The 27,064-nt window shown below is 46.0% G+C and overlaps 1 protein-coding gene across 4 annotated transcripts in view; it reads left to right on the top strand.

Annotated features, from left to right (window-relative positions):
* Positions 1-26,833, top strand: part of DAB1 (DAB adaptor protein 1) — a 1,070,346-nt gene extending 1,043,513 nt beyond the window's left edge. For 3 of the 4 annotated variants that reach the window (XM_064493539.1, XM_064493537.1, XM_031465214.2), the window contains 4 exons: positions 6,516-7,064; positions 10,702-10,829; positions 11,174-11,284; positions 23,390-26,833. In XM_064493539.1, coding sequence (XP_064349609.1) covers positions 6,516-7,064; positions 10,702-10,829; positions 11,174-11,269 — 773 coding nt within the window. In that variant the 3' untranslated portion in view covers positions 11,270-11,284; positions 23,390-26,833. The remainder of the gene's footprint in view (positions 1-6,515; positions 7,065-10,701; positions 10,830-11,173; positions 11,285-23,389) is intronic. The other variant, XM_064493538.1, reaches the window with a different exon arrangement.
* The last annotated feature ends 231 nt before the right edge of the window (positions 26,834-27,064 follow it).

Consider the following 27,064-nt stretch of genomic DNA (forward strand, 5'->3'; position numbering starts at 1 on the left):
CAGCAGGGCAGGGGTTTGGAACAGGCAGAGGGCAGGTGTGAATGGAGGTTGTGGCTGCGAGGGGCTCATGCAGAGGTGTGATGGGAGCCAGGAAGGGGCCAGGGTCAAGAGTACGGCCCCTGCAGTCTCCACTCCCTTCTCGTAAGTGAGAGGGGCTAATTGCAGTCTCGCGTGTCTTCCAGCCCTAGTATTTCACTCAAATACCGGAAGACCTACCTGCACTGCTCTGCACTGGGCCCTCTCCCCAGCCCAGGGCCCGATTAGAGCGTCGAAGGCCTGGATTTTATAATCTTCCAATTTATCCAGCTGTGTTTCCAAGCTGTGGACAAGCCACTCCCGCACCTTCACATTCAATTTCTTCAGCTGCAAAAAGAAAAAAGGAAAAAAGATACATTACCTCCAGGATTTCACTTCTTAGAATGAAAGTCTAAAATTAATCTCAGTTAGCATGTTTTCACTTTCTTACTCTACTTCAGCTATGCTGAGAAGCAGAACTGGGCTTCAGCTGATGTTAAACTCTGCCTTTTCCCTCCCTCCACTGGCTTTAAACATTTGTGTAGTGGTTGAATCTTTGTCTCCCTGTCCCTAAGAGCCCAGTCAGTGACAAGGAGATGGCAAGTGAACTGGGGTGTGCGGTGCACTAGACAGTCCTGTGGTGAACCCTGGCTCCTCTTTTACTTATAAGCTTTAGACTCCTGGGCAAATTACTTAACCTGTCAGAGCCAGTGTCTTCATTTTTATAACTGAATTGCAAACAATACTTACCTGGCAACAAGATCATGAGAATTAAATGAGGAAGTAAAATCAAGTGCCTCTGAAAAATGCTGCCACGTTACCGATGCTTGGTGTAGAAAATGCTATTATTACTACTGTTACCCTGACTTCTCAAGTAGAAGAAAATACGTCTTGTTCTTACCGATATTTTTTTCATTTGTCTTCCTGGGATGTTTTCTTAAAACAATGCATGTGATCAAGTTTAGGTCTTTGATCTCTTGGTCGCACATCTACCCTGAAGACCCTGGAGAGAGTACTCTGTTGTGAACACAGACTCTGCCACCAACCAGCTGTGTGACCCTCTGCTCCTTCGCTTCGGAGCCTCCGGGAACTTACCTGTAAAATGGGGGTGATGATTCCATTGCATAGAGCTGTTCTGAGGATTGCACGAGTTCATACATGTAGGAAAACATTTAAAATGGTGCCTGGCAGGGTTTACCTAAGTGAGCGCTCTGCAGACGTTCTCGGCCCTGCCCATCGGGGGCCCTGGCTCTGTTCCCTGTGCTGTGTCGCCATATCGGGTCTTCCCCTCCTGAAGCTGCGGGTTCCTCAGATGCAGATTAAAGAGATATTGGTAACAGCTACCCCAGAGGCTTGATGCAACGATCAACTTCACAAAAATCTGAGCTCCATTATGGCAACGATTTTTTTTTTTAACTGTCGTGTTCTTCACTGCATCTCCAAAGATAAATAGTGCTTGGCACCCAGTAGGGCTATTTTTGAACCAATGAATCAAATGAAATAATGTAGACAAGAGGTACTATACAAGTTCTCTGTTGGGGGAGTCCCTTAGTTTTCAGTGTTTTCTTACATTTCAGTCTGCTTTAAAATAATAATAATAATAATAATAATAATAATAATAATAATAATAATAATAATAATAATAATGTCCCCAGATGCCAGCATCTGTTTATAAATTGCAATTTTCAACAGTTTAAAAAAAAAATCTCACTGTAAGGCAGTAATGCAGGTGGTTCCTTTCACTGCACAGCGAGGAGACTTATGATTGATCTGAATTCCGTGTCATAAAACAGATGCTCCTTGCCACCTCCTTTCTCCTCTGTTGAATGTTAGTGAGTAAATGGATACTAAGCTAAGTGGCCACACTGGCAGCCTCCCAGTGACTTCGCATGTCCGGGGTTCCCGCAGCCCTGCCGCCAAGGTGTCCCGTCAGGGATGCTCAGTGCCATGTGGCCAGAAAGCCTTTGATCAAAGGTCTGGGGAAAGCCCCAGCTGCAGGGACCTCGCCTCCAGGAAAAGTGAGTGAGACCTGCAGGTTCCCAAACATGAAACCCAATTACCCTTGCTGTCTTTTTTGTCTTCTGAATATGGTACTTTGGTCTGAAGCAGATGGCATGAAGCCAGGGAGACATGCTAATAGCTCTCTCCAGAAAAGTATGCACAGGCCATCTGTTGGTTCCTTGTAGGAAAAAAAAAAAAAAGATGGGGAAAAAAACCTGCCACCAGCAGTAGACTGACTCATCAGAGATCATAGCGCTTACAGATGCTGGAATTTAATTGGATGCTTGGAAAAATGCATTGACGGTGTTTTTTCCACTGTTACTTATTCACGTTTATCTGGAGCCTTTCTCCAGCATTTATGGAGATGTGTGCCCAGAACTGTGCTAGACATGCATGGGAGAGGGAGAAAGAAAGAAAAGCTTCCTGCTTAGCAGGGGCTTTCTAGTCTTACAAGGGAAGACGGAATAAGCGGGCAGTTCCAAGGCAGCGTGGCAGGTGCCACGGTGGAGATGAACACAGCGGACTGCGCGTGCCCAGAGGAGAGTCAGCTGGGTCTAGAGGGCAGAGGGGATGCTGAACCAAGTCTCAAAGAGCCAGGGAGGGACAGCCACGTGAAGAAGTAGGGGTGGCTCTCCAGGCAGATGGACCGGCAGAGACGAGAGAGCAGGTTATGTTGTTTGCAACTGCTGCAGGGAAGGATGCCAGTGGGAAAGCAGGTGGAAAATGGGGTGAAGAGGTGGGAAGGGGCTGACCCCCAAAACTCCAAAGTCAAGCTAAGGCATCTGGGCCTTATACTCAAGATGATGGCGCACTGTACAGCTGACCCTTGGACAACATTGGCCTGAACTGCACGGGTCCGCATATGTGGATGTTTTTCATTAAATATATCAGTAGTCCTATGCGATCCATGGCTGGGTGAATCCATGAATGTGGAACCGGGTATATGGAGGGCCGACTGTGAGTTATACACAGATTTTCCATTGTGCAGGGGTCAGCACCCCTAACCCACCTGTTTTTTTCAAGGGTCAGCTGTATTTGCATTTTAGATTAGTTCTCTGGTGGCAGTGAGGTGGGTAGGGTGGAAGCCAGGTAAAAAGTAGTCTGGCTGGTGGCTGGAGCCTTCCATCTATTCACCAAAACGGGCATCTGGGTTGATGTGGTGGAAAGATCTGTGGGCGGGTCTTATGCTGTCAGACCCAGTATTCCTTTTGATAATAAGAGTTTGTGATGTCTCCTTTAATATCATGAAATGATATTCATAGAGAACATAACTTACCTACACAGTTTTTCAAAAATCAATATAATTCCCTCACTGGAATATAAAGAAGTAAGAAAGCAAATGTGTAATAACAAGATACGCATTTCAGTAAGGAACTACCCAGGTGCCACCTCACAGGAACACATACTCGGTGGTCAGGTATGTGTACCTGTAACTAGGATCAGTGTAGGTTCAGATCAGTACAGAAGTGTTGAGTTGCCTCCAACACCACAGTCAGGGACCACGATGTTCCAAGTGGGTGGACCCCTCGACAGTGTTCCAAACACAAAATACAATCTTCTCTTAATGGACACAGTTCTTACTTTCCTGAAAAATTAAGTGCATTAAAACTCTGCAAAGAAACTGAATTTCCATGTAACCCGAAGTCCAACGATCTATACTCAAATAATCATACACAGAATGGAGACATTTTTTTGTGATGCATATCATCTCACACGTTATAGGAGGTCTAGTGTCGATGCTCTTGGCCTCTTAAATGCCAGTGCTGTCCCCCCCGACCAAGTTATCATGGCAACCAAAACACACCCCACATGTTTCCTTTTCATCCCTTGGAGGCGGAAACACTCCCACTGAGAACTGCTGAATCCCATGAAAGTCAATCAGAAAACTTTTAAAAGTTGCAGGATTCTTAGTCTGTTGGTAGGTTCAAGTCAGTTCGTTATTCTGTGATTGGCAGGGTAAGCAGGTTTCAGGTTTCAGATGTCAGCATCAGTGCCTCCTCACCCCTCTCATTTCAGTGCACTAGGACCAAGGTGATCTGATAAGGATATTGTCTGTCTTGTTTGTCAACACCCCTGTCTCATTCCTTAAAAGTATTTAACTCTAGTAGATTCATCAGCAGGAAGCCTGTGTGTCTGTCCCTACCCCTCAGGAGCCGGCCTCCTCTCACCTTGGAAGGAAAAGGACTGGCTTTGAAACTTGGCTCTGTCCCTTAACAGTCAGTTGAAGGGCAGGTGGATCTGAGACTAGATCAGGAGTGAGGCAGTCTGCACACGATCTCTCTGGGCTCGCCAGTCACCGAAGCAACCCAGGACGTGCCGAGTGCCACAGAGCCTGCCTGCCTTCCCTTTGGAAGTTGCTTGCATACATACATCTGCCCCTCTTCTTTCCCTGGTCTCATTGCTCTCTACCTGCAGATTCCTTCTGACAGCCATAGAGATGCTTGTTTTGAGAGGCCGGTTTTCACCCTCTTCTCTGCGTGGACTGGTTATGTCTCCCAGGCTTGATCGCACCCTGAGAAGGGTGGGGACCCCTGGAAGGACATGGGAGACTCCTCCAGAGCTGCAGTGGGTTAGAACACTTCAAGGCAGGCCAGCTGCACGAACTGTACTAAGATCAGAAATCAGTCTTGGCCATCTGGGTGAGGCAGCATGGGCCAGAGGAAAGGACGCTGGCTTTGGGGGCTGATGATCTCAGTTCAGATCCTGATCCCATCTTGTGTCAGCTGTGTGACCCTGAACAAGGTGCTTTCCTCTCTGAGCATCAATTTCCTTATCCCTAAAATGAAGATAATGAGAGCTATCCTGCAAGGATTTTGTGAAGATGTGAAGCACTTAATATTGCACCTAGTACAGTGTAAGCATTTAATAAGTGGAAATTATTATTGTTTCTATTATTATGGTAAAGAGTATCACTCATGCTCCTTTTAAAATGAAAACAGTATGGAGATTCCTTAAAAAACTGAAAAGAGAGTTACCCTATGATCCAGCAATTCCACTCCTGGGCATGTGTCTGGAGAAAACTAATTGGAAAGGATACATGCACCCCAGTGTTCACAACAACACTGTTTACAATAGCCAAGACATGGAAGCAACCTAAATGTCCATGGACAGATGACTGGGTAAAGAAGGTGTGGTGTATATATACAATGGAATACTACTTAGCCATAAAAAAGAATAATGCCATTTGCAGCAACATGATTGTCACACTAAGTGAAGTAAGTTAGACAAAGACAAATAGCACATGATATCACTGATATGTGGAATCTAAAAAATGACACAAGTGAACTTATTTATGAAACAGAAACAGATTCACAGCCATAGAAAACAAACTTACAGTTACCAAAGGGGAAAGGGCAGGGGAGGGATAAATTAAGAGTTTGAGATTAGCAGATAAAAACTACTACATACAAAATAGATAAAGACAAAGTCCTACTGTGTAGCACAGAGAACTATATTTAATATCTTGTGATAACCTGTAATGAAAGGGAATAGGAAAAAGAATATACATGTATACGTGTAACTGAATCACTATGCTGTACACCAGAAACTAACACAATATTATAAATCAGTAATACTTCAATTTAAAAAAATAAAATGATGATATATCACCTAAAGGCAATAATATAGCAAAAACTATGGTAACATATGTGAGTATACTCCCTGGAGTTTTACAGTGTCCAACCTATGTCATGGTAAGAGATGCTCTTGAGTAGACAATAATGTACATTTTTTAATCTCTAAAATTGGAATAATAATACCGAGAGCTACCATTTATTGTGTGTCAGTTGTATATCAAGGAAGCTACTTTATAGGCTCTAATGGCTAACGTTTATTAAATGTTCATTCTGTGTCAGGTGTACCACCTCCTACCTTAAACATGTAATCTCAGTTAATCTCTAAATTAACCCAAGGAGGCAGAAAGTATTCTACGCCCATTTTACAGATAAGGAGAGGCTTAGAGAACTTCTTAACTCTCCCCAAATTCCATAGATAAGAAGTGGCCATGTGAGTTTTAACCTAAAACTCCAACGTTCTGCTTCTTACTCACGTTTGCACACTGCTTCGGTGCTGAGAAGGAAGATATTATCACCTGGCTTTACAACAAAGCGCCTGGCTCTCAGGGAGCTTGAGCGCTTGGGAATGCCCTCAGTCTAGCAGGAAGGGAAGGCAAGAGTCAAGCCCCAATGTGCCTGGTTTCTGGTGCTCTGCCCAGTCCCCTCTGAGCCACACTGGTTGCTGAAGCTATGTGATGTCACAGACCTTTAAGAACCACGGCAGTACTGTTAATTACCCCCAAGATACCTGACCGGCTTGCTCCCTCCCGCATTCTAGTTTCTGCTTACAAGTCATCTCCTTAGTTTTCGCTGACCACAGCTCCGGGAGAGCATCATCACTCACAGCTGGGCACTTATGAGTTGCTCAGGACCTTTCTGACAGTCACTTGGCTCCGTGAATGATTCTTCCCCAGGGCACCTGACTCTTCTTTTTCGTCCCTTCAGGTTATGTTGCAATGGGCGCCGTCCTCCCATCCTTCTGGGGCCAGCAGCCCCTCGTCCAACAGCAGATCGCCATGGGTGCTCAGCCATCAGTCGCTCAGGTGATGCCAGGGGCTCAGCCCATCGCATGGGGCCAGCCGGGTCTCTTCCCTGCCACTCAGCAGCCCTGGCCCGCCGTGGCCGGGCAGTTTCCGCCAGCCGCCTTCATGCCCACACAAACTGTTATGCCTTTGCCAGCCGCCATGTTCCCAGGTCCCCTCACCCCCCTGGCCACCGTCCCAGCCACGGGTGACTCGGCCAGGTCCAGTCCGCAGACCGACAAGCCCAGGCAGAAAATGGGAAAAGAGATGTTTAAGGATTTCCAGATGGCCCAGCCTCCGCCCGTGCCCTCCCGCAAACCCGACCAGCCCTCCCTCACCTGCACCTCAGAGGCCTTCTCCAGTTACTTCAACAAAGTCGGGGTGGCACAGGATACAGACGACTGTGATGACTTTGACATCTCGCAGTTGAATTTGACCCCCGTGACTTCTACCACACCGTCGACCAACTCACGTGAGTGTCCTTCTTTGGCAACATAAACCCACTGAGAACAGCTGATGCCTTGTTTCTGGCGTCAGAGGAGTCATCTCAGGGGCATTCAATGGGCTCTTTGTTTATACTGCTGCTACCAACAGTAGCCTCTCATTATTAGGTACCGGTTCCAACAGACGCACCTTCGCTGTGCACTTTGTATTGGTTATTTTTATCCTCCGAACGGTGCTGGTGGCAAGTAGAGTGAGACTTGTCTGACAGATGCTGAGAGTGAGGTTCAAAGACAGAGGTCGCAGAGAAAGAGGTAGAATTAAGCCCAAGCCTGTAATTTTCCTGCCGTGTCACTGCCTCTCACCGTTTTTGCTCTTTCGCTCATTCACTCGCTCCTGTGCGTATATCCCAGCTCGGACGCCCAGACTTGGCGTTTGGCTTATTGAAATAAAAACGACTGGTGCATGTGAATTTTAAAAACGTTCGGAACCGGGATTTAAAAAATAGAATAGAAAATTAAGATCAGGCGAAACCTTAGGCCCGAGATACAGCAGCTGTAAGGCCTCATGCAACTGGTATCATTGAAGCCAGAATTTGAGTCAAAGCTTTGGATAGTCGAAGAGAAAAAATGGTGGTGTGGCAGAAAGTTCTGGACCCGGAATCCAGAGAGCAGCCGAATTAGACTAGTTTTGTGCTGATGGGCAAGTCATTTTATTTATTTGACCTTCAATTTCCTCATCTATCTTAGGCTGAGGGTTATAAAAAGGATTCAGTGGTACGTGTACTAAAGCTTTTATACCTCTCAGAGTTTGAAGTACTTTTATTGTCAGTTTTATGGCCTGTTGAGTGGGTTTGTGCAGATCCCGGGGTTCTAATCCTGGCTCCCCCACCACAAGCTGTGTCTTTGGGCAAAGGTGTGACATCCCTTAACCTCCGCTGTGTCTTGGGTAGAATGAGGGAGTTGACGTGGATAGAGGTGTGCCTTCTAGTTCCGGCATTCAGTGATGCTGCCCCAGCTCACTCTTCTGCTGCCAGCCTCTGGGAAACCAGAGCCACTCAGCCAGTCAGAATCCAGATACACCTGGGCACACCTGTGCTTGGTCGACATCCCCCCGGGAAGGTGTCTGGTGATCCAGTTCGTGCCTTGACAGTTGATAAGGGGAAGGAAAAGGCTCGTGGGACAATGAGCTTGGCGCTTTTATTACTGTCACAGATGATACAGACGGCTGCTTAGCCAATACCATGAATTGTCAAAAAAAAAAAAAATCTGATGTTAACACAATTAGGTCGTGTCACCAGCCAGGTTGGGAATGCTGTTCTGAAAATGAGCCTCTTCTCTGTGTATAAACAGCCTGCTTCCTCTCAGGCCATAGGATCTACACGGTGAGGGCATTTCTATTCAGTTCCAACTCACAGGGTTTGCCTGAAGAATAATGAATAAACGAAATGCTAAAGAAATGACAGGCATGCATGAAGAAGCAAGCACCTTTTGAAAACGGAGGTCTCCTTTTCGAGGGTCTTGTGTGCCAGCTACAAATAAAAGAGGAAAGTTGAGGTTCTTTAAGGACAAGGGATATGCCTTAATCGTCCTCACGTTGCTGCGCTTCTCACGATGCTCCCGTGGTGTCTCGCACGTGGGAGGCATCTGGGAAAGGTTGTAGAGAATGAAAGGAGCAAAACACAGGCCGCTCAGTTACTGCTGTGTTTCAGAGCTGGGATTTGCAACCTTGGCGCGATTGAGATTGGCGGCCAAGTCATTCTTTGCTGTGGGGCTGCCCTGTGCACAGTAGGGTGTTGAACAGCATCTCTGGCCTCTACCCACGAGACACCCAGTAGCCTGCATCCTCTCCCCTGAGCCATGATGATCAAAGATAACACTAGATATTGAATGAAATTGCCCCAGATCGAGAACCACTGTTTTAGAGTATAGCTGTGTTCTAGAAAGCCTTCTAAAAGTTAAGACACTTGCATAAATAAACTTCAAGTTAATATACCCATGATTCCATCCAGTAAGTACGAGCAGTGCACCTCTCAGCGTGGGCAGCTCCGTGAGGGCTCTCTGCCTTCAGTAAGCAAGGAGCGACGTCAAACACAATTCAGACTCGAATTACACGAATCATTATGAAGCATGCACTGCATATCAAGGTGTTTTCATAAAGCTTCTCTCATTTCTCTCAGTCTGGCTGGTTTGTTCTGTAATCATCTCATGAAAGAAAACAGGCTTCCTTTCCAATTAAAAAGCAACTCATTGTTTTATTTTAAAGAACATGAGTGAAAATGATCTTTCTAGCCTCTGATCCGTCAACATCAACTTTTAGAGTGTTTCGAGTGGAGTGGCACCTCAGGTAAACCACGAATAGGGATAAAAAAGCACGGTGGACTGGACGGTGTCCGATCTGTGGTGAATCCCAGTGCTCCTGTTCCATTGTGACGTTAGCTCTGAGGAAGACACTTCACCTCTCTGAGCAGCAGTTTCTTCCAGAAAAGAGCCGACAGGTACAATACCACCTTGAGGCGTTTCTGCTCGAGGGCATAATGAATGCCAGGTGCCTCGCACAGTGTCTGGCTTGCTGACACACAATAAACAGCACCGTCATTCTAGAGAGAGGTTCATTGAGGCAAAAGCAGCTCACCACGTCTTAGAATCACTCACTGTCTGAGAAGCAGCCAGATTCTGTAAATTCTGGGAAGTCATGGCAGGGAGGCCTTACCAATGTTTTTTGGAAGTCAGTTACTAAATCAAGCCACGCCCCTCTCCCTCGGGGCTGAGCCAGTGATGGGTATTTTCAATGCCAAGTTAGAAATTATCGAAAGAGTAGTTTCCAGTGGCAGATTTGTTATAAACCACTGGGATAAATGAGACAAGGAAAATGTGGGAGGGTCAGGACAGAAAATGCATCTCCTTGTGGAAGAAGGAAAAAGTTAACCATCAGCTACATCCATCTTCCCAGGTCACTGAGACACTCTTTACACAGCATGTGTTTATCCATTACCTACTATGTGTCAGGATACGAATCCCTACTATGTGCCAGGATCCAAAGCCTGCTTCTGCCACTTGCCAACTCTGTGGCCTCGAGCAGTTTAGCAATTTCACTTTCCTTCTTGGTTAAACTGGGAGAACCCCTACCTCAGAGAGGCTTTCTGTGGACTAGAGATACTGCCTATAAAATTTCTGGTGGTTTCTGACACATAGGAGGCACTCAGTAAATGCATAGCGCTGTCCTCTTAATCTGTTTATTCTCACTGAAATAATTGCATGATGTTAAGGAAGAGAGAAGAAAGAAAACCATAGTCCAGTGGTTCTCAGCTTGAGTCTGCGGAAGCACAGAGTCTGGGATTCAGTAGGTCTCTGTGGGGTGAGGCCCAAGAATTTGCATTTCTAACAAGTTCCCAGATGTGGTTGATGCAGCTAATGCAGGGATCATCCCTTAAGAGCCACAGTCTCACCCATCCCTGTGGCCCAGCTCCTTCCTGACCGTCAAGTATGTGAGAAGACAGGGTGAGTGGGTACAGAAGAGATACTAAAGTGTTCAACTGCTGACTTGTGACAGGAGGAGGGCTCCTGGGATTTGACTCAGTGTAACCAGATCCCCGAGGGTCTGCGGGGTCTAAATGGTCACCGCCAGACATTTATGATGTTTTCTCTCTTTGCATGGTCTCCGTGCAGCTCCAACCCCAGCCCCTAGACAGAGCTCTCCATCCAAATCATCCGCATCCCACGCCAGTGATCCAACCACAGATGATATCTTTGAAGAGGGCTTCGAAAGTCCCAGCAAAAGCGAAGAGCAGGAAGCTGTAAGTGACCGGTTTGTTCTTTCTGGTTCGGTTTTTCTTAAACTTAAAGCCTCTGTCTCTGAAATGGACAATACATGAGGAAACCGACGTAGAAAAGAGCACTGCCTCAGACTCTTATGCTCTCAAGGGGTTTCCTTTTATGTTCAAATGAGCAGCTGAAATCCGATATCCTTTCATGAAATTGTTACTACCAGTTCTCACACTTGTGGCAGTGGCGTCCTGTAACTGAGACGCTGCCTCCTTTAGGATAACTGATGATACGTGTGCATGGAAATATGCCCAGCTGTCTTATATTTTTCAATTATGAAAAAGGAAAAAAAAAATATTATCTTCTTGTGTTCTAGCCTGAGGGGTCACAGGCCTCATCCAACAGTGATCCATTTGGTGAACCCAGTGGGGAGCCCAGTGGTGGTAATATAAGTCCACAGGCCGGTAGCTAGATAGCACAGGTCTGGGTAGGTATCTGTCCCTTTGATGTCCTTCACCCTGAAGCCATCTGCTTTCCCCTCCACTTGTTGCTTCCCTCTAAAGTCGCATCCCTAACATCTGCACCATCTCTCCTGGCCTGAGCGTTAGCCCTGATGTTTGTGCCATCTCTCCATGCCTGGTGTCTGTCTTCCGCCTTGTTTTTCCTCATGGATGCATGACCTTGGATATATATTGGGAGGGTAGGGGTAAAGATGAGGAGTGGGGCGTGGTCATGCTGTATTATTCACGATATGATCTGAATGGGGGGGTGGTGATTGAATGAGGCATGGTTAGAGCTACTTTCAGTTTCTGAAAAGCACCCACATTCGGAGATGGATATGTTCTGCTCACCCTGATGATTGCTCCGTTTGCTGTGGTCCAGATGCTTAAAATCTTTGAAACGATGTGCCACTGCATTGGCCCGCACGCCACAGACCTAAAGACGTCACCACCCACACACAGAAGTCCAACCAAGAAACAAAAACAAGCAGTGCTTGAAATGACTGATAGAGACGGAGCAGGGAGGGTATAGTTCAGTGCTAGAGCACATGCCTAGCACGTGGGAGGTCCTGGGTTCAAGCCCCAGTCCTTCCATATAAATAAATAAACATAATTAGCTCTCTGCCTAAAACAAAAAATTAAAAATTTTTAAGACATGCTTAAAAAAAAAAAAAAAAAGACTGATAGAGATGTAAGAGCACAGTAGCCCACTGTGTCGGGCCAAAAGGGCCCCGCACCCGTTCCTTGCCGCAAAAGTGAAATTCTAAGCTCAAAGACGGGTCACGTCTGTTCGCCCCTGAGGCTCTGCTGTTTGCGCCTGCGTGACAGCCTGTGGTTTGCCACCGGACCACTTCAGGTTCCATCAGCAGCTCCTCGGAGAGGGGTGTCCTTCCATTTCCCAGAAGTGGCTTTGGGCACTTGAATTTCAATACATCTGATTTGATCGAGAGAAAGAGGGGTTGATGAAGCGAACTTTCTCAGGAGGCAGAAGTACCCCTTCTTACCCAGACGTGATTTCTGAGGTCACTCCTTGACAAATGTGTTCAATTTTCAGATACTTTTCTAGTTCTCCGTAGCCATGTAGGATGGCAGAGCCGCACCGACAGAGCTCCCTTCTTAAGGCCTGAACAGCCTGGTCAGAACCATTAAAATGGTAAATAGTTTTCACCGTTCATAAATGGATTCTGAGGCTACCTCGGAATCGGTCGCAGTTCACGTGTGAGCTATTTTGACGGTTATTGAAAGCTCATACAGTGTTTTGAAAGTGCAGTTTGTTAATAGATTTTATGATGAAAGAACTTCACGCACCGTACATCTCGCCGCATTCCGCCTCGGTACCCCAGCCCACGGGGACACATCGTGCCACGCGCGCGCTCCTCTGAGCGTCCAGCCTTGCAGAGCTGCTCGGGGAGCTCGCGATACCAGGCAAATCAGGGCTCCAGGAACGACAGAAGTTGGAGATGGTGGGCGGGCGCCTTGGGAAGATTCCCCAAGAGGTTTTTCTGTCCCTTACGTGTGTTTTATAAACCTTCACATCCTCAACCGCTCCTTGGAAAATTTGATGCATGAACTGGGGGCGGGGAGGTGGGAACAGAGCCATTCGTCAGGATAGCAGCCAGCATCATCCTAAAATTGGGAAGTTTTCCTAGAAAACAAAGGGGACTTACGGCACTTGCAGATCGATGTGTCACACCCTCCCTCATCTTCATGAGGCTGCTCTGCTGGAGACAGTCATAGAAGCTGAACTGTTTTGGGCGGGGGGGGGGGGGGGGGGGCGGGGTAGCTTCAGCTTGTTCCGTATTTGTTGCTCCATCTGTAGACCCCCAGGCCATGGCTGAGCTGTGAATGGACGTGGCATGTCGTGGCGGGAAGAGCTCAGAATTTGGAACATGAGTTTAAGTTCTAGCTCAGCTACTTCATAGCAGGAAATCTGAGGCAAGAACCATCCTTTCTGTTGCATCTTGGTTTGTTTACCTGCCAGAAGGGGCTTATTTATCCATTCTGTTGACAGAGATAGCAGATGGAGACAGGCGCTCGGTTCTCAGCTTAAAAATCTGGGTTCTGGAGCAAGGCTGAGTTCGAATCTGGCACTGGCACTTACTAGCTATGTGACCCTGATGAGCTGTCATAATAATTCTCTGTCTTATTTGGAAAAATAAGGATAAAAATAGTGTCCTCCTCATAGGGTTGTTGTTTGGACTAAGTGAGGTGATGTGGGTGGAGCTCTTAGCAACAGTGTCAGACACAGAGCGGCCAGTCGCTGTTAGCTGCCATTAGCACCACCGCCACCACCATCATATGCGGTTCGCCACTCCTTGGATTTTATACATTCAGCCCTTATGTCCTCATGTTGAGTAAATTCTACCATAAGGACTCAGGCCATTGGCTGGGAGGTTTTGTTTTGTACCTTGTATTTGTAAGTAATTAATTTTCAGTATGCCTCAAAACAGCTTTGGGGGAAAAGAAGAAAAAAACCCTACTTCTTAGTTCTCCAGTTTGCCCTCTCCCCTAATCACCATGACCCCTATTAGGACCTCCCAGGTCACCTCTGACTTCTCAAACAATGAGCAGCCTTATCTTAGAGTCACATGTAAATCCTAAGAAGTAGCTCCCAGCTCCCAAGGAGGGCTGGGCTATAATCTTCAATGAAGCAATTTTTTGCCTTTGAAAGCTCAGCCTGACAATTTCGCAGTTGCCGGTCAGGAGTCGCGTGCCAAGAGGCTGATGCCAGTCTTGCCGACGTTTCCGTGAAGACCCCCACGAGGAAAGCCCTGATGAGCCTCTGGGCCCCTCCACCAGTAGCTGCACAAGCCGCGTTGCATCTCTCTGTCTCCATCCCATTCACCCATCCACCCAACCGGAAATTTACTGACTGCAATTTCTTTGTGCCTCTCCAGGCGTTGGGAAAAAGAATACTATGCAGGGATGGTTCCAGCCATAGCTCTATTTTCCACTCTGCCTCCACACAGTTGAAAAGCAGGAGTCTCGTTCTCCTTATCACCCTTGCAACCATTATCTGCAGCTGCTTTTTATTAGAAATACCCGCACAGTTCTGAGTAGGTAGGGGTGACATCTGTTGATAAGTTAAAACCATATCGCACTGCAGTAAGATGGAACAGACAGCCTCAGTCCTCACAGGTGGACGCTTTAGGGCCAATCCCAAACAGCATTTCTGTTTTAGCAATAAAAGGGAATATCTTCAATTATTTCATTTCCCACCCCCCACTACCCTCCCATCTGGGAGAATCACGTGTCTTTAAAAGACAGGGTCAAGAGGGGCCAAAAAAAAAAACAACCCTCAAATAATATAATGGCTGGTGTGGGAATGGCAGGTAATTTATACTTCACTGGTGTGTTGCTGGAGCAATTTTCGGGGCAAAATGTTAGCTTTTGAGGACATGAAAGAAAAATGAAAATATTTATTTGGTTAAATAGCTAAGTAAATAAACTGCCTATCAGACTTTCCCAGCTGTCAAGTCAAAGTAGCATCTGTAACAATGGGGAATTGTTTGGTCTGTCTCCCTTAGTAACAACAGATCTTGCCAGAAATAATAAGTCACTGTCATTTTTTTTAAAATACTGATCTTCATAGTGGGAACCCAAGACTTGCAAAGTATTACCTGATGAATTTTTAGTGTTCAAGAGAAAAGAAAGCAGAACTTCAGATACTTTGGGAGGGAGATTTTTTTAAAAAAAAGGGTTGGGGGAGAAAGAAAAGAAATGTTCAGAGTCAGGGGACCTGGTTGGGTCTGAATTACTGTTCCAAAGAAGGCAACCTTAAGCAGGACCTTAGATAACCCTGGGACCCCCGTCCCCACATATGATGAATATGGATCATTGGAACAGCCCTCTCCCCAGACGCTCCCAGAATCAGAAGATGCCGTAAGTTTAAAAATACATATGTCGTGCGTAAGAAAGTGCTATATAAGTTTTGAAAGTAACGTGTATTTGGCATTATTGTTACTATTCTGTTTTAAAATAGAATCGCACAAGAGAGAGCCTCAAAGAACCACAAAAATGGAAAATAATCTCTCCTCATGGGCGTGGTGCTCAGAGGCAGCTCCAACCAAAACCCGTCCAGGCAGGAGATGCTGGCTGAGGGCAGTCGGCCAGGCTGACGGGGCGGGCTCGCTGCCAAGGGATGTTAAAAGATGGAATCAGGAGGAAGTTAAGACTGAAGGGAAATGGGAGATGAAGAAGAGGGTGTAAGCTAAGATGACCTCCAGGTCCCTGACTGGGGGATCTAGGTGGTGGCAGTCCCTGTGCTGAGGAACACAGAGCTTGAGTAAAAAGAAGGCAAGTTTACTTTGGGACCAGTTCTTGTTAACAAGTCCATGAACTTCCAAGTAAAGATGCCAGTGGAATACTGGGTACGGGACTCTGGAGGACAGAAGACTAAATACGGAGATTTCAGCTTAGATGTAAGCCCCTGGAGTAGTGGGTACAACTACAAGACACTGACCATTTAGACCGGAGGTCAGCAAACTCTCTGTGACTATGAATGCTTTGTGGACCGTCTGGTCTTTGTCACAACTAATCTACTCTCCTTTTGTAACAGGAAAGCAGCAAAAGACGATGCTTAAAAGGGTGGTGAGTTTGGGTGATAGTTTATTTACCAAAAAACAGGCAGCCACCAAAACTGGCCAGTGGGCTGGCCCTGGCTGACCTCTGATTGTGATCACACTCAGTTTCTGGAATCACTCTGCAGAAGCTAATACAAGCAGCCTTGCATTTACCAGCCCTAATAAAATAAATTTTAAGGTTACCAGCATGTGTATAGCACTTTTGTAAGCATCACCTAGCTCAGTCCTCAGGGGAACACTCTTAAGTGTTTTTATTCCTGTTTCACAACTGTGATGGGTAAGGTGGAGGTTAACGACTTGTAGAAATCACAAGATTCACCTGTAACGGGGCTAGGGTTTGAATCAAGCCCTAGACTAAATAACTGCAGGACACTCAGCTGGGACCAGGACGTCTGAGCTTTAGCAGCCTCTGATTGGCTTGATTGCGTGTGACGGGAGGCAGATGGCTTCGTTTCTGGCCTTTGGTCTTCTTCTCGTCTGTAAAGCAACTCCCGCAAGCCCTTCTAGCTCTTACATTCTAGGACCTTCTAACTTGCCCAGATCACCCACTAGAGCATGGAATACCCAGTCCTCACACAAGACCCTCTGACAGCACCCCTCTCCCAGGCTGTCCTTAACCCCAGCTGACGAAGCAAAGGACGGAAGTGCCTTAAATACGCCAACTTCTGCATGAGATAGCATGACTATCTGCATGAGATCCAGGACCCACTCTTGGTCACCAGGAGCCTACTCAGGACAGGGCCTCCTGCTTATGGCAGAGAACTGTTGTCACCAACCTCAGGGCCGTCATCTGCTGTGTAACAAGGTCAGGAAAGATGATGTGCGTGTTCAGAGCAGATAACGTGTGCCCATCATTGTTAGGATTGACGGGAATGCAAAATTGATCAGAACATGTGCAGACCCCCTGGGATTCAGATCGTGCATCTCTGTGTTCACCAAGTGGGCGTCAGCACCCTGCAATCCCAGGAAGTGAGTGCATTTGGCAACAACTTCAATCTCTAAGGAATTATCGTTAAATCCATTCTGTGTTTTGAAGACTTGCCTACCCCAAAGGCCAGATTTTCACGCTGAAAGTGGTGAGAAAGCTCCGTTTCTTCCCTTTCCTTCGAATAAAAGGGAAAGGAAGACTCATTTCTGGAGTTAAAATTCTTCATGTTGTATGAGCTAACTTGTTTCAGTCCCATGATGTTGATGTTACAAACCCCATTGTACAGATGGAGAAACTGAGGCCCAGGTGAAATGCTGGCCTCAGTTCATATGGGTAATTAGGATGGCTGGGGTCTCTGTGAGTCTAAAACTCATGCCTTTTTCATGAATTCAGATGGAACTTTATTTCAGCCTTATTTCCACTCCCTGGTTACCACCACCTTTTTCATTTTACCAGACTAGGAAATATAAGACCCCGCTGAGCTAGATCCGGGTGTTGGGGCTCAAAGACCTCGAGGCTGAAGTTGCTGCTCAGGCAGGTCGATGCTGAGGGACTCAAGCTTTGGCTCCCCTCCTAGCTGCAGTCTGACCCTTGGCGTGGCCCTCACCCCCGGCTCCCAGGCTGTGGCAGAGATAGGCTTGCTCAGCCAACTAGAGTGCATGGCGCGTTGACCTCACACCTGAGCCCACCCTTCTCAGCACACTGTGTCTTCTCCCCACTCATCGTTTGTTTTGGACATAACCTTTGCTGAACGTGGCCCAGCTTTCCAAAAACAAACACAGTAAAAATGAAATGGATGCAAAGTCATAAGCACAGGATAGGTGGCTTTCCAAAGGGGTTCATTAAAATGTGGGATAGGAAACTATAGGCTGTGATACAGCAAGCCAGACCACGGGGGATGGGTAGGCGAGGGGAGAGAATAAGAAGAGAAATGGGAGTGCAGGCCCTGGGCTGCCCTCCTGGCGCTCACTGCTTCTCGAGGACTTTGGGAAAAACAACCCTCATGTCTGGGGAACCCTGTGTCTTCCTACAGGGAAGGCAGTCTCACACTGAGGAAGGGTCCTTCTGGCTTCGACACGCTACAAAAAGGATCCCGTGGCAGTGGCGAGGACAGTGGGCTTAGAGCTGGATGCGTGTACACGAAACTCTTGAGAAAACAAATCCAGTGTCGGAAGTCAGATAGGCAGTGAGGGGTTGACTGAGAAGGACACAGGAGAAGTTTTCAGGGTGAGGAAATGCTCTAGAGTTTGATTGCTCCGAGGAGGGGTAGACGGGTGTGTACACTTGTCACAGTGCATCAAACTGTACACTCAGTGTGGGAGTGTTTCATTGTGTGTCAGTTACACCTCAAAGAAATTGAGTTAAAAATAAGAATAGGTAACCTCCGAGAGATGGAAAAGAGTTTAGGGATTGGGCTGAAGGGGAACTAGGGAGTTACTGCTTAATGGGTACAGAGTCTATTTGGGGTGAGGAAAGATGTAGAAATAGGGGTGATGGCTACACATCATTGGGAATGTAATGAATGTCACTGAATGGTCCACTTAAAAAATTAAAATGGCAAATGCTACGCTCTGTACGTTTGCAATAAACAAGGTTCAAAAATAACAAACTTGATTATATTCCAGCTCTGCCCTGTGCTGGCTGAGTGACCTTGGGCCAGTCATCACACTCTGGGGAGCCTCACTTCTCCCCTGTAAATGGAGACAGGAATACCTGGGGTACAGACTTTGGGATGCCCGAGTAAAACCATGTCTGTGATGTAGGAAAGCCCTTTATAGACTTTATAAAGATTTCTGTGAACATAAGCTATTACTCCAATTCTGTGATTCCACTTGGCTTCTCGACGTGAGCTCACACTTTGTCCTTAAAGTCATCTGCAAACATGTGGAAGTCTCTGTTATCCACAGAGCCCTGCAACCAGATCCTTTAGATTAACCCCACATTCTTTTCACACGGTTTCCCGGGGTGGACCCTGTGCCGTTATTAGGTTTCCTCACAGAGCCAGTTGCACCCATGTGCTATGAAGGCGATGCAGTTTGGAAAGCCGCTGACAGGTGATTATGAGGCCTCAGACCATCTTCTGTAAAGGAAGGGCAGAGCCACACGCCCAGACACAAGGGACCTCGCCGGTTCGGGAGTGCTTCCCCGTGCCAGGCTCTGTGCCAGTCCAGTGATGTGTATATTCTCCTTCAATCCTCACCACATCTCCCCCAGAGAGGGTTTCTAGCCTCATTTTACAGATGAGAAAGCTGGTACTCAGAAAGCTTAAATAACCTGCATGGAGTTTTAAGGTTACAAAGTAGGGGACAGTGAGAAAGAGAATAGCAGCCTGACAGCCAAAAGCTGCGGAACGTGAACAGATTCACAGGACGTCAGCATCGGACGAGGCCCTCTGTGCCCGGGGTGGGTCCAGACCACTCAGTAGCTGTGGCTGAGCACAGGCACACTTGCGCATTGTCCACGTTCCAAATATGACCAAACGTTCTCTCCTGGCTTTAGCCTTGCTCCAGTCTTCCTGCTTTCTGGATAAGAATTACTGAGATAATCATATTCCCACTTTCTGAAAGCATCCAACCCAGAGAGGAGCCTTACTTTCCTGACCCCCCTCTATACGTCTCATGTAAGCCTGATCCTATACTAAGCCTTTTCTAACAAGCTCTTCCAGGCTTTCCCGTCACCCCCCTCATTGTCATCAGTGATAAACCCAACTGGAATTCAAGTGCTAGTGTGTTCGCGGTGGCCTTTGGCTGCCAGAAGTTGGCAGTAGGAATCCCACCCGTGTGTTTGTACTCTTCCACTGCACCTCCCAGAAAACAGGATATCCAGCTTAAGTCAGAGGGTGGAGGGCTGATTGGTTCTCATTTTTACTGTATGGTTTCTTTCTGCTTTGTTGTCCTCTACAAATGAAGATGATTAACGTGTCAGATTCGCAAATGAGCTGAAAGTTCGTAAGCATTTGCCAGCTCCCATTAAGAGAAGCACTCTTCACTGACTCACTCCCGTCCTCATGTTCCATGTTGGTGGTGGGTGCGCCTCCCAGGTTCCAAGCTTTGGCTCAGAATTTAGGAGACTGGCGTGAAAGGTGCAGTGGAGACCCCTGTGTGGAAGGTACTAGAAAATGACATGGTGGCATTGTAGACAGAGTCTCCACCGGGCACGGCAGGAGTCCAGGAGCAGGATGGTTTAAATCACCTGCACGGTCCAGGAAGCCCTTCTATGTGGGCTGGTTCTGAAAGTGTGAACAGGACAAAGAGTGGTCCTGAAGGCAGGAGGAACTGTCTGAGCAGAGTCTCAAAGATGGGAAAAAGCCCATCATGTCTGGGCAACCAGAAGTCCAGTTCGGAAGCTGCGCACAGGAGAGAGAGGAAGTAGATGAAGCTGAATGGGGAGGGGCCCCGTGGACCACCCTGTGGGGTCTGCTTATCCTTAGGGGAATAGGGAGTCGGGAGGTTTGGAAACTGGCATGACCAAATCCATTGCAGAAAGATCATTCTGACAGAGGCATAAAGAATTTTTTTTAAGCACGATATATGTGACCTGAAGGGTGAGTTTTGATTCATGGTCTGCAAGGGACATTTATTAGCGCTAATGGACTATGAGACTGATCGGTCTCATGTGCCCAGCGAGGGAGCTTTGACCTTACCCTGTGGGTAACGAGGAGCCTTTGAAAGATTGGAATCAGGGCAGAGATGTGGTCAAATCTGACAGAAGAAAAAAACAGAAATATCAACGGTGTGCTATGCTAACATGTGATGCCATTTAAGCTTTTTGGAATATCGAAAATCGCCTGCAGACCCCTTGGTGACCTTGCCAGAAGTCAGGTCAGAAACTTCTGGATCAGATGATTTCTTAGCTCCCCTCCAGCTCTGACAGTCTAAGATTCTGTAACAAGGAAGGTAAAGCTATTGATGAAACGTACAACGCATCACAGTGTCAGACTTTGGGATTATCTGCTGCTGGGGGTTTTCCACACCACTGCTCCCCTTCATTAGTGGGGATAATTGAGAGTTGACTGCAGTCGTTACCGCTGTTGTGATGGGTATTTGAAGCTAAATTCCGGCAAGCGGGAGATGGGTGAATATTTATCTCAGCTGCAGAAAGTTAATGCAGTGTGGCATTAATTACCCTGTCTGAGCTTGCTGTCTTCTTCTGTTTTTAGGTGTCATTCTCAGTTGAATAAATCAGGTTCCAAAATTAGAATAGAGCAAATGGTGGGGTAAGATCAAGGCAGCCTGACTTCTTAGGGCATCCGAAAAGCAGAGTAGGCTAAGCAAGTTTACCCAGGAAAGATGAAGGTGCATCCTTGTCTCCCAGTGTAGGTGGAAGGAGATGGTGGTTCCTGGTAGTTGGCTTCACCATTGACCGCCTTCCGTTTGCTCCACCCACCTCACCCCCAGGACACAGGCACACAGAAAATTCCCTGTTTAGCCTTACAACAGGTATTTGAAACATTTCAAGACACTGGCAGAGAACAGATGAGGTGCTTAATGAATCATCTTGCTATTGATTTTGCACGGTTCGATTTTAAGAGAATAAAGCCAAGGGAGAGTGTGTTTAGGACAGAGGGATCAGAACGGTGGAAGAAGGAGAAACTGTCTTATTCATTTATTCAACAAACCTTCCTTGAGCACTTCGTGTGCTAGGTCCACATAGGTCAAATGGCAGATGAATGGGTAGTGGTAACTCAGAAGCAGTTTAGAAGAAAGCACTTCCATTCTTGCTGTCACCTGACATTTGGAAGAAGGGTTACATTGATTCTTTACGTTTCCAAGGGCAGTGTGGAGTCCCATGGGTGGAAAGCATGAAGGGGCAAATTGGCGACCTGTTACAGTACAGAATCGGGTGCCTCAAAGGGTAAGACGCTCCTTCTTCCTGGCAGAACACAGAGATGATGAGTTCTAGAAGAAAACATCCTGCACCTGACCACAGGAACCCCGGATTCTCTTCCCGGCACGGTTACTAAGTAACCGTGTGACTCTGGGGAAACAGAAACTCTCCTCCCTGGACTTCACATACTTCATCTATAAAATGATGGGCCTGGACAAAATTACCATCTGGTCCACCCCCACTTTCCAATAAAAGCAAGCAATGTGATATACTAAGTCCATGAGAGACAGTACAGTGACTTTGAGATCATACAACCTCTTTGACTTTTAGGTTTTGTCTACAAAACAAAGGTAGAAAGAATAAAAGCCACTCTCAGGACTGTTAGAGAAAAAAAGACATGAGGATGCTTTATAAATTCCAAAACACTCTACAACACCATAGATTGAAAGGTTGGTTTTGAGTGGGGGTTTTTTTGTTGTTGTTTTTTAATGGTGGCTGTTGTAATAGACGAGAAAAAGCACTGGACCTTACTTTTAGATCTCATGTCCTCAACTTACTAGCTGTGTGACCATGGACAAATTACTTAACTTCTCTGTGCTTGGTTTCTCATTTGCAAAAGAGATAAAACATCTGCCTTACAAGGCTGTTGTGACGTGTTCAAGAGACAGTGTGCTTGAAGATACCTCGCATGGTGCCCAGCGTGTAGTAGGGGCTAGAGCGTGCCAGTTCGATCTGTTGGTTCAAGGAAGGCAGTTAAGAAGGACTTACACTCACGTGGCAGGAGGCAGGCTAATATATAAAATATAGCAGAATTAAGATGTCAGTGTCTGTTTAATTCTGGTACAAACATTCAAGAGTGACAGCGTGAAAGTCTGTTTTAACAGAAGGGCCTGTGCACACTGAAGGCCAGAGCATTGACCTGATCTGTTAGTGCGCCCTGGGCCATTTCAACATGAACTGCGGTCTGCAGTGATTTCAGCAAGGCCAGACACCATTTCCCATCTGCATGTGGATTGACGGTTTGCTGATGTGTTGTGAAAATCCTTGTGTATGTCTTAGGACAGCCCTGCGGGTGCAGGCAAATGACAGGCCAAATCTGAAACAGCAGAGAGAATGGAAACAAGTCCCAGAAGCCGGTAACTAAGAGCTTGTGGCACAATTTCTATTTCTCTTGCTCTAACGAGTGCCCCGTCATCACTGCTTGTAGGAACCAAAGAGCAATCTGACATGGAATTTCAGCAGTCTCACGTGGGTGTTTGTAAAACTGCTGGAAAAAAGCTCACTTGACTCACGATAGGTGTCACCATGTTCTGAAGACCTAATTCTGCCAAGCACTGTGCGAGAGGCTATATATATATATATTCTCTCTTACTCTCTTAAGAACCCTGTTGGGTAAACAGTGTTATTCCCATTTCATGGTTGGGGAAGCTGAGGCTCAGAAAGTGTAAGTATTTTGTCCACATCACACAGCTTGTCCAGCTCTCTCTACTAGACGCTGCTGTGTCCCTAACAGGGCGATCAGGCTCAACTTGAAAGCCAGAGATAAAACTGGGTGAGTAGTTCTTCTCAATGATTAAAAAAAAAAAAAACTTGCCAAAATCATATGCACCATGACTGAAGAATCCCCAAGCCACCTAAGGTCATTCATCATCAGCTGTCATCTTTCTGTTGTAACCCCAAACCCTCCTTCCCTTGTTGTCTCAGGAAACCCTGTCTGGAGAAGAGCGGGTCTCACTTTGTCCCTCTGTCCCCAGGAGCTGGAGCCTCTCTATGCGCAGATCCACAGACCTAAGGAATAGCACCCCTGCGGGCTTGTGGCGGGTGCTTCAGGACTGGCATGGAAATCAGCATCGCGACAGGCTCTCATGTGTCCTTTCACCTCACCTCACCCCACAAAGAAATTCACGATGGTCCCCACGGAACTCGTTTGGAAGAGGGAACTAAGAGTTTTTGGCAACCAATGGTAGATATCTCTGGCAGCACAAATACAGAAACAAACACAAACACACAAAAGTATAAAACAAAGTCATATCCAACGTTAAATCACGAATCAAGCCGACGCTTACCCGACAAATACCCTAAGCTCTCCTAGTGTGGGTTTAAGAGGACCCCGTCTGTGAATCCGTAATTCTCTTTTTATTCTTCCACCTGTTGACCAGTGTAAAGACATCGAGTTTGGAGTGACGGGCCTCAGAGAGTGACATCAGGGTTGGCACCGATGTCACTTAGGCAAAAAGCAAGAGGCCCTCCGTCACCACGGTCTCATCGTCCATATGCCTTTCCACGTGGGATGGTGTGTTTCCATCACTCCACACGGCCTGGTCTGCCAGTTGCCCCCTTTCCTTTCTTTGTCATGTTTGAAGATGAATGGGTGTACAAATTTTTGTATTGCTTTTGACTTTTTTTTTCGATGTTGATGAAGAAATCTAACTGGAAAGGAAAAAGCCTCATATGAAATGAATTAACTTGAAATCACAAAACAAATAAGTGGTTGATGATTCTTCTTGATCATAAATGTTGCCAAAACAACCCTTCAGCTATTCTACACCCTGGTGAAGACGGACGGCTTTCGGTTTAACCTTCACTCTGTGAGTAAGAAAGGACATTGAATCCCATTGATGAGAAGGATAAAAAAATGCATCTGATTTCCTCAGAAGCTCTAAACTCTTAAGTACAATTAAAAAATATTTTTTATTTTTTCCGATATCGTGCTGCTGTGACGCTATGCAGACAAGTGTCTTCTCCACGTGCCATTTTCAAAGAAAAGTCATTTGCCAAATAATTCGGGGACAGTCCTGGTAATGCGGTTTTGGATCTTAAAAAAAAAAAGACTTTCTACATGGAACAATGGTGACATGAATATTCCGAATAACAAACTGATTCCGTGGTCACGATGGTTCATCTCTGTCTCTTTTTGTACATCAGAAAATTCAAATGGGATTTTTATTTTATAACTTGAAAAAAAAAAAAAACCCAACCATTAAACTCTTTAAATATTTAAGGGAAATGGCTTTAAGGAGTTCTCATGAAAAAAAAAAAAATTTGCCAGTTTGGGTTTGTTTTTTTTTTTGTAAATATGAATGTTAATGAAAATGCTTTTTAATGATGCCATCACACTGTAGAGAAGGTAGCAGATTGAGTGCAAGATGTGACGAACTTGATGGATGGGGCTCACTTTTCAGGTGTTACTCTGGAGCATATGGTAGGAAGCTGGAGTTCAGGCACAGCTGGCAGGAGCAGGTGGCCAATCAGCAGCTAGTGAACAGGAGGGAGCATGTGACTCTGTCACCTAATCTAGCCTTTCCACAAGAGTCCCCGCCCTCTGCGTAAAACAAGAAAGAGACAGCCCATGCTCTGAAGGCCTGCTCTTCAGAGCCCCAAACTCCCTCCCACCTCTCCATGCCCAGTGACCCCCATAGAAATCACAGGACTGTTTGTATGTGAAACAGAAGAATTTAAAGTCCCTTTTTTTTTTTTACATTTACAAGACAAGAAGTGCAGTGTTTGGTTCGTATGTTCAGCACATGATTTTCATAAAGAATCTATATATTTTTGCCCTACAGAGAATTGTTCTACAGGTCAAATGTGTTTTCCTGATGTTCCTATGCAGTTACAGTATGTTGAATTTAGTGGTTTAACACTAAGAAGAAAACTTTAAAGAATCATGTGATTAATTTGATTTGGGGATGGTAATTATTTATACTTGGTTTTAAAATTTGAAAATTTGCATTAACCTTGATCTGATTGACTTAAATAGGCCTGTGTCCTTTGATTCTTTACATCAGTAGAAACGAAAATGATTTGGAAGGTGGTCTACTTGTTCGGAAAGAAAAAAAAAGGATATGTCATGGTGGTTATTCCTTTTTGACAAGCCCAGATTTTACACTGTCAGGTCACTGGAATCTAAATTGTTTTCAGTTGCATAAACTTGGAAAATGTCTATTACAGAAATATATGTAAGTGTCACCCTGATATGGAAGGTCTGAAGAACCAGAAAGGTGAAAAGGGCCATTTCCCTTCCTCCATCAATGTCACATGTTGGTCGACAAGATTTCTCCAGGAATGTGCGTACCTTTTATGAGTCATTAATCCTTCCACGTGAAGGGGAAAATGAGAAAGCTGTGATAACCACGAGCATGGTCCTAAAACCTGTTCCCTTGTGCTTTCTGGGGATTTGATAAGAGAGGTGGTTCCCGTGGGGAGATGACTTGGATTGTTCTGTTGTCTGTGATTCTGACTCTAAACCAGTGGTGCTATCTTCTCCCTCGATTCAGCTGTCTTGAGTCCATCCCGCAGTATCACACCCTCTTACTGAGTCTGTGGGTTGCTTCTGACACGTTCAAAGGGAACCCTGCCTGATGTCGCTGCTTCAGGGACACCGTCTGGAGCTAATTTCATAGCAGAAAGTGACACCCCAGGGCACTTTTCATCACTGATTGAATGTGGTTGAAAATATTCCTGGCTCCAGACTTAAAGAGGATGGCCCATGTGATGCATTAAAGTGAGGGTAATAAAGTCAAGATTTTAAACTGCCATCCTCGTTGTCATTGGCAGAATTATGCTGTTTGATATGCGCTGTTTGCTGAGCTCAGAACCACCATATCCCATCCCAGGAATGCAGTGAAATTTCCAATAAGAGCTGAGGTGCCAATACCGAAAGGCTGTGTGGGGAGTCTGCCCAGTTCCAGTTAGATCGATAGAAAATCCACGTGTACAACTGTTAATTCCTCATCCTTCACTAGCACGAAATTTGTCACTTTAAATTTTGAAACCAGGGAAACACCACCCGTCGTTCTGTCCCCATTCCCCATAGCGCTCCGATCTTTACACGCCGCAAGACTTTTTTGATAATCCATGCTCATCCCAGTGTCTACGGAAATCCCATCCTGTCATGTACCGGGCACCTTCTTTTAAAAAAAAAAAAAAAGTTTACTCTCTGGGTTTGGTTCATTTCAATTTCTGCGTTCTGACACATATTTTTTTAATAAAGATGAGAAAGAGAAAATGACTGTTGCAGGACATTTCTAGACCTACTTTAACTTTACCTCAGATGACAGTTTGTTAACATATATTGGACACATTATTTTTAACTTTATGTACAATGCATTCAACAGAACAGCAAAATTTTTAGAAATTTTCCATTAATTTCTGTAACACGCCATGTAAAACTGTTACAATAAACATGTTTGAGAACAACAGCTTACCTGGTTTTATTCCACATGCTTCTACTGGATACTCAGGTGAAAGATTAGAAGAAATGGCTTCCCTCGAAGCTTCCATCAGGCCAGGCGAAGGCCTCTGTTTTCCCCGCTTCACTGAGGAGGTAGGGCAGTTTGTCCTCAGGTCCATTCAGGTCCTGGCTACGCTTGGAAATTCAGCCACAGTGAAGAATGAGGAAGATGTTGTCAGGAAGAGCACACCCTGTGTAG

This window comes from Camelus dromedarius, chromosome 14, assembly GCF_036321535.1.
Source record: "Camelus dromedarius isolate mCamDro1 chromosome 14, mCamDro1.pat, whole genome shotgun sequence".
Lineage (NCBI taxonomy): Eukaryota > Metazoa > Chordata > Mammalia > Artiodactyla > Camelidae > Camelus > Camelus dromedarius.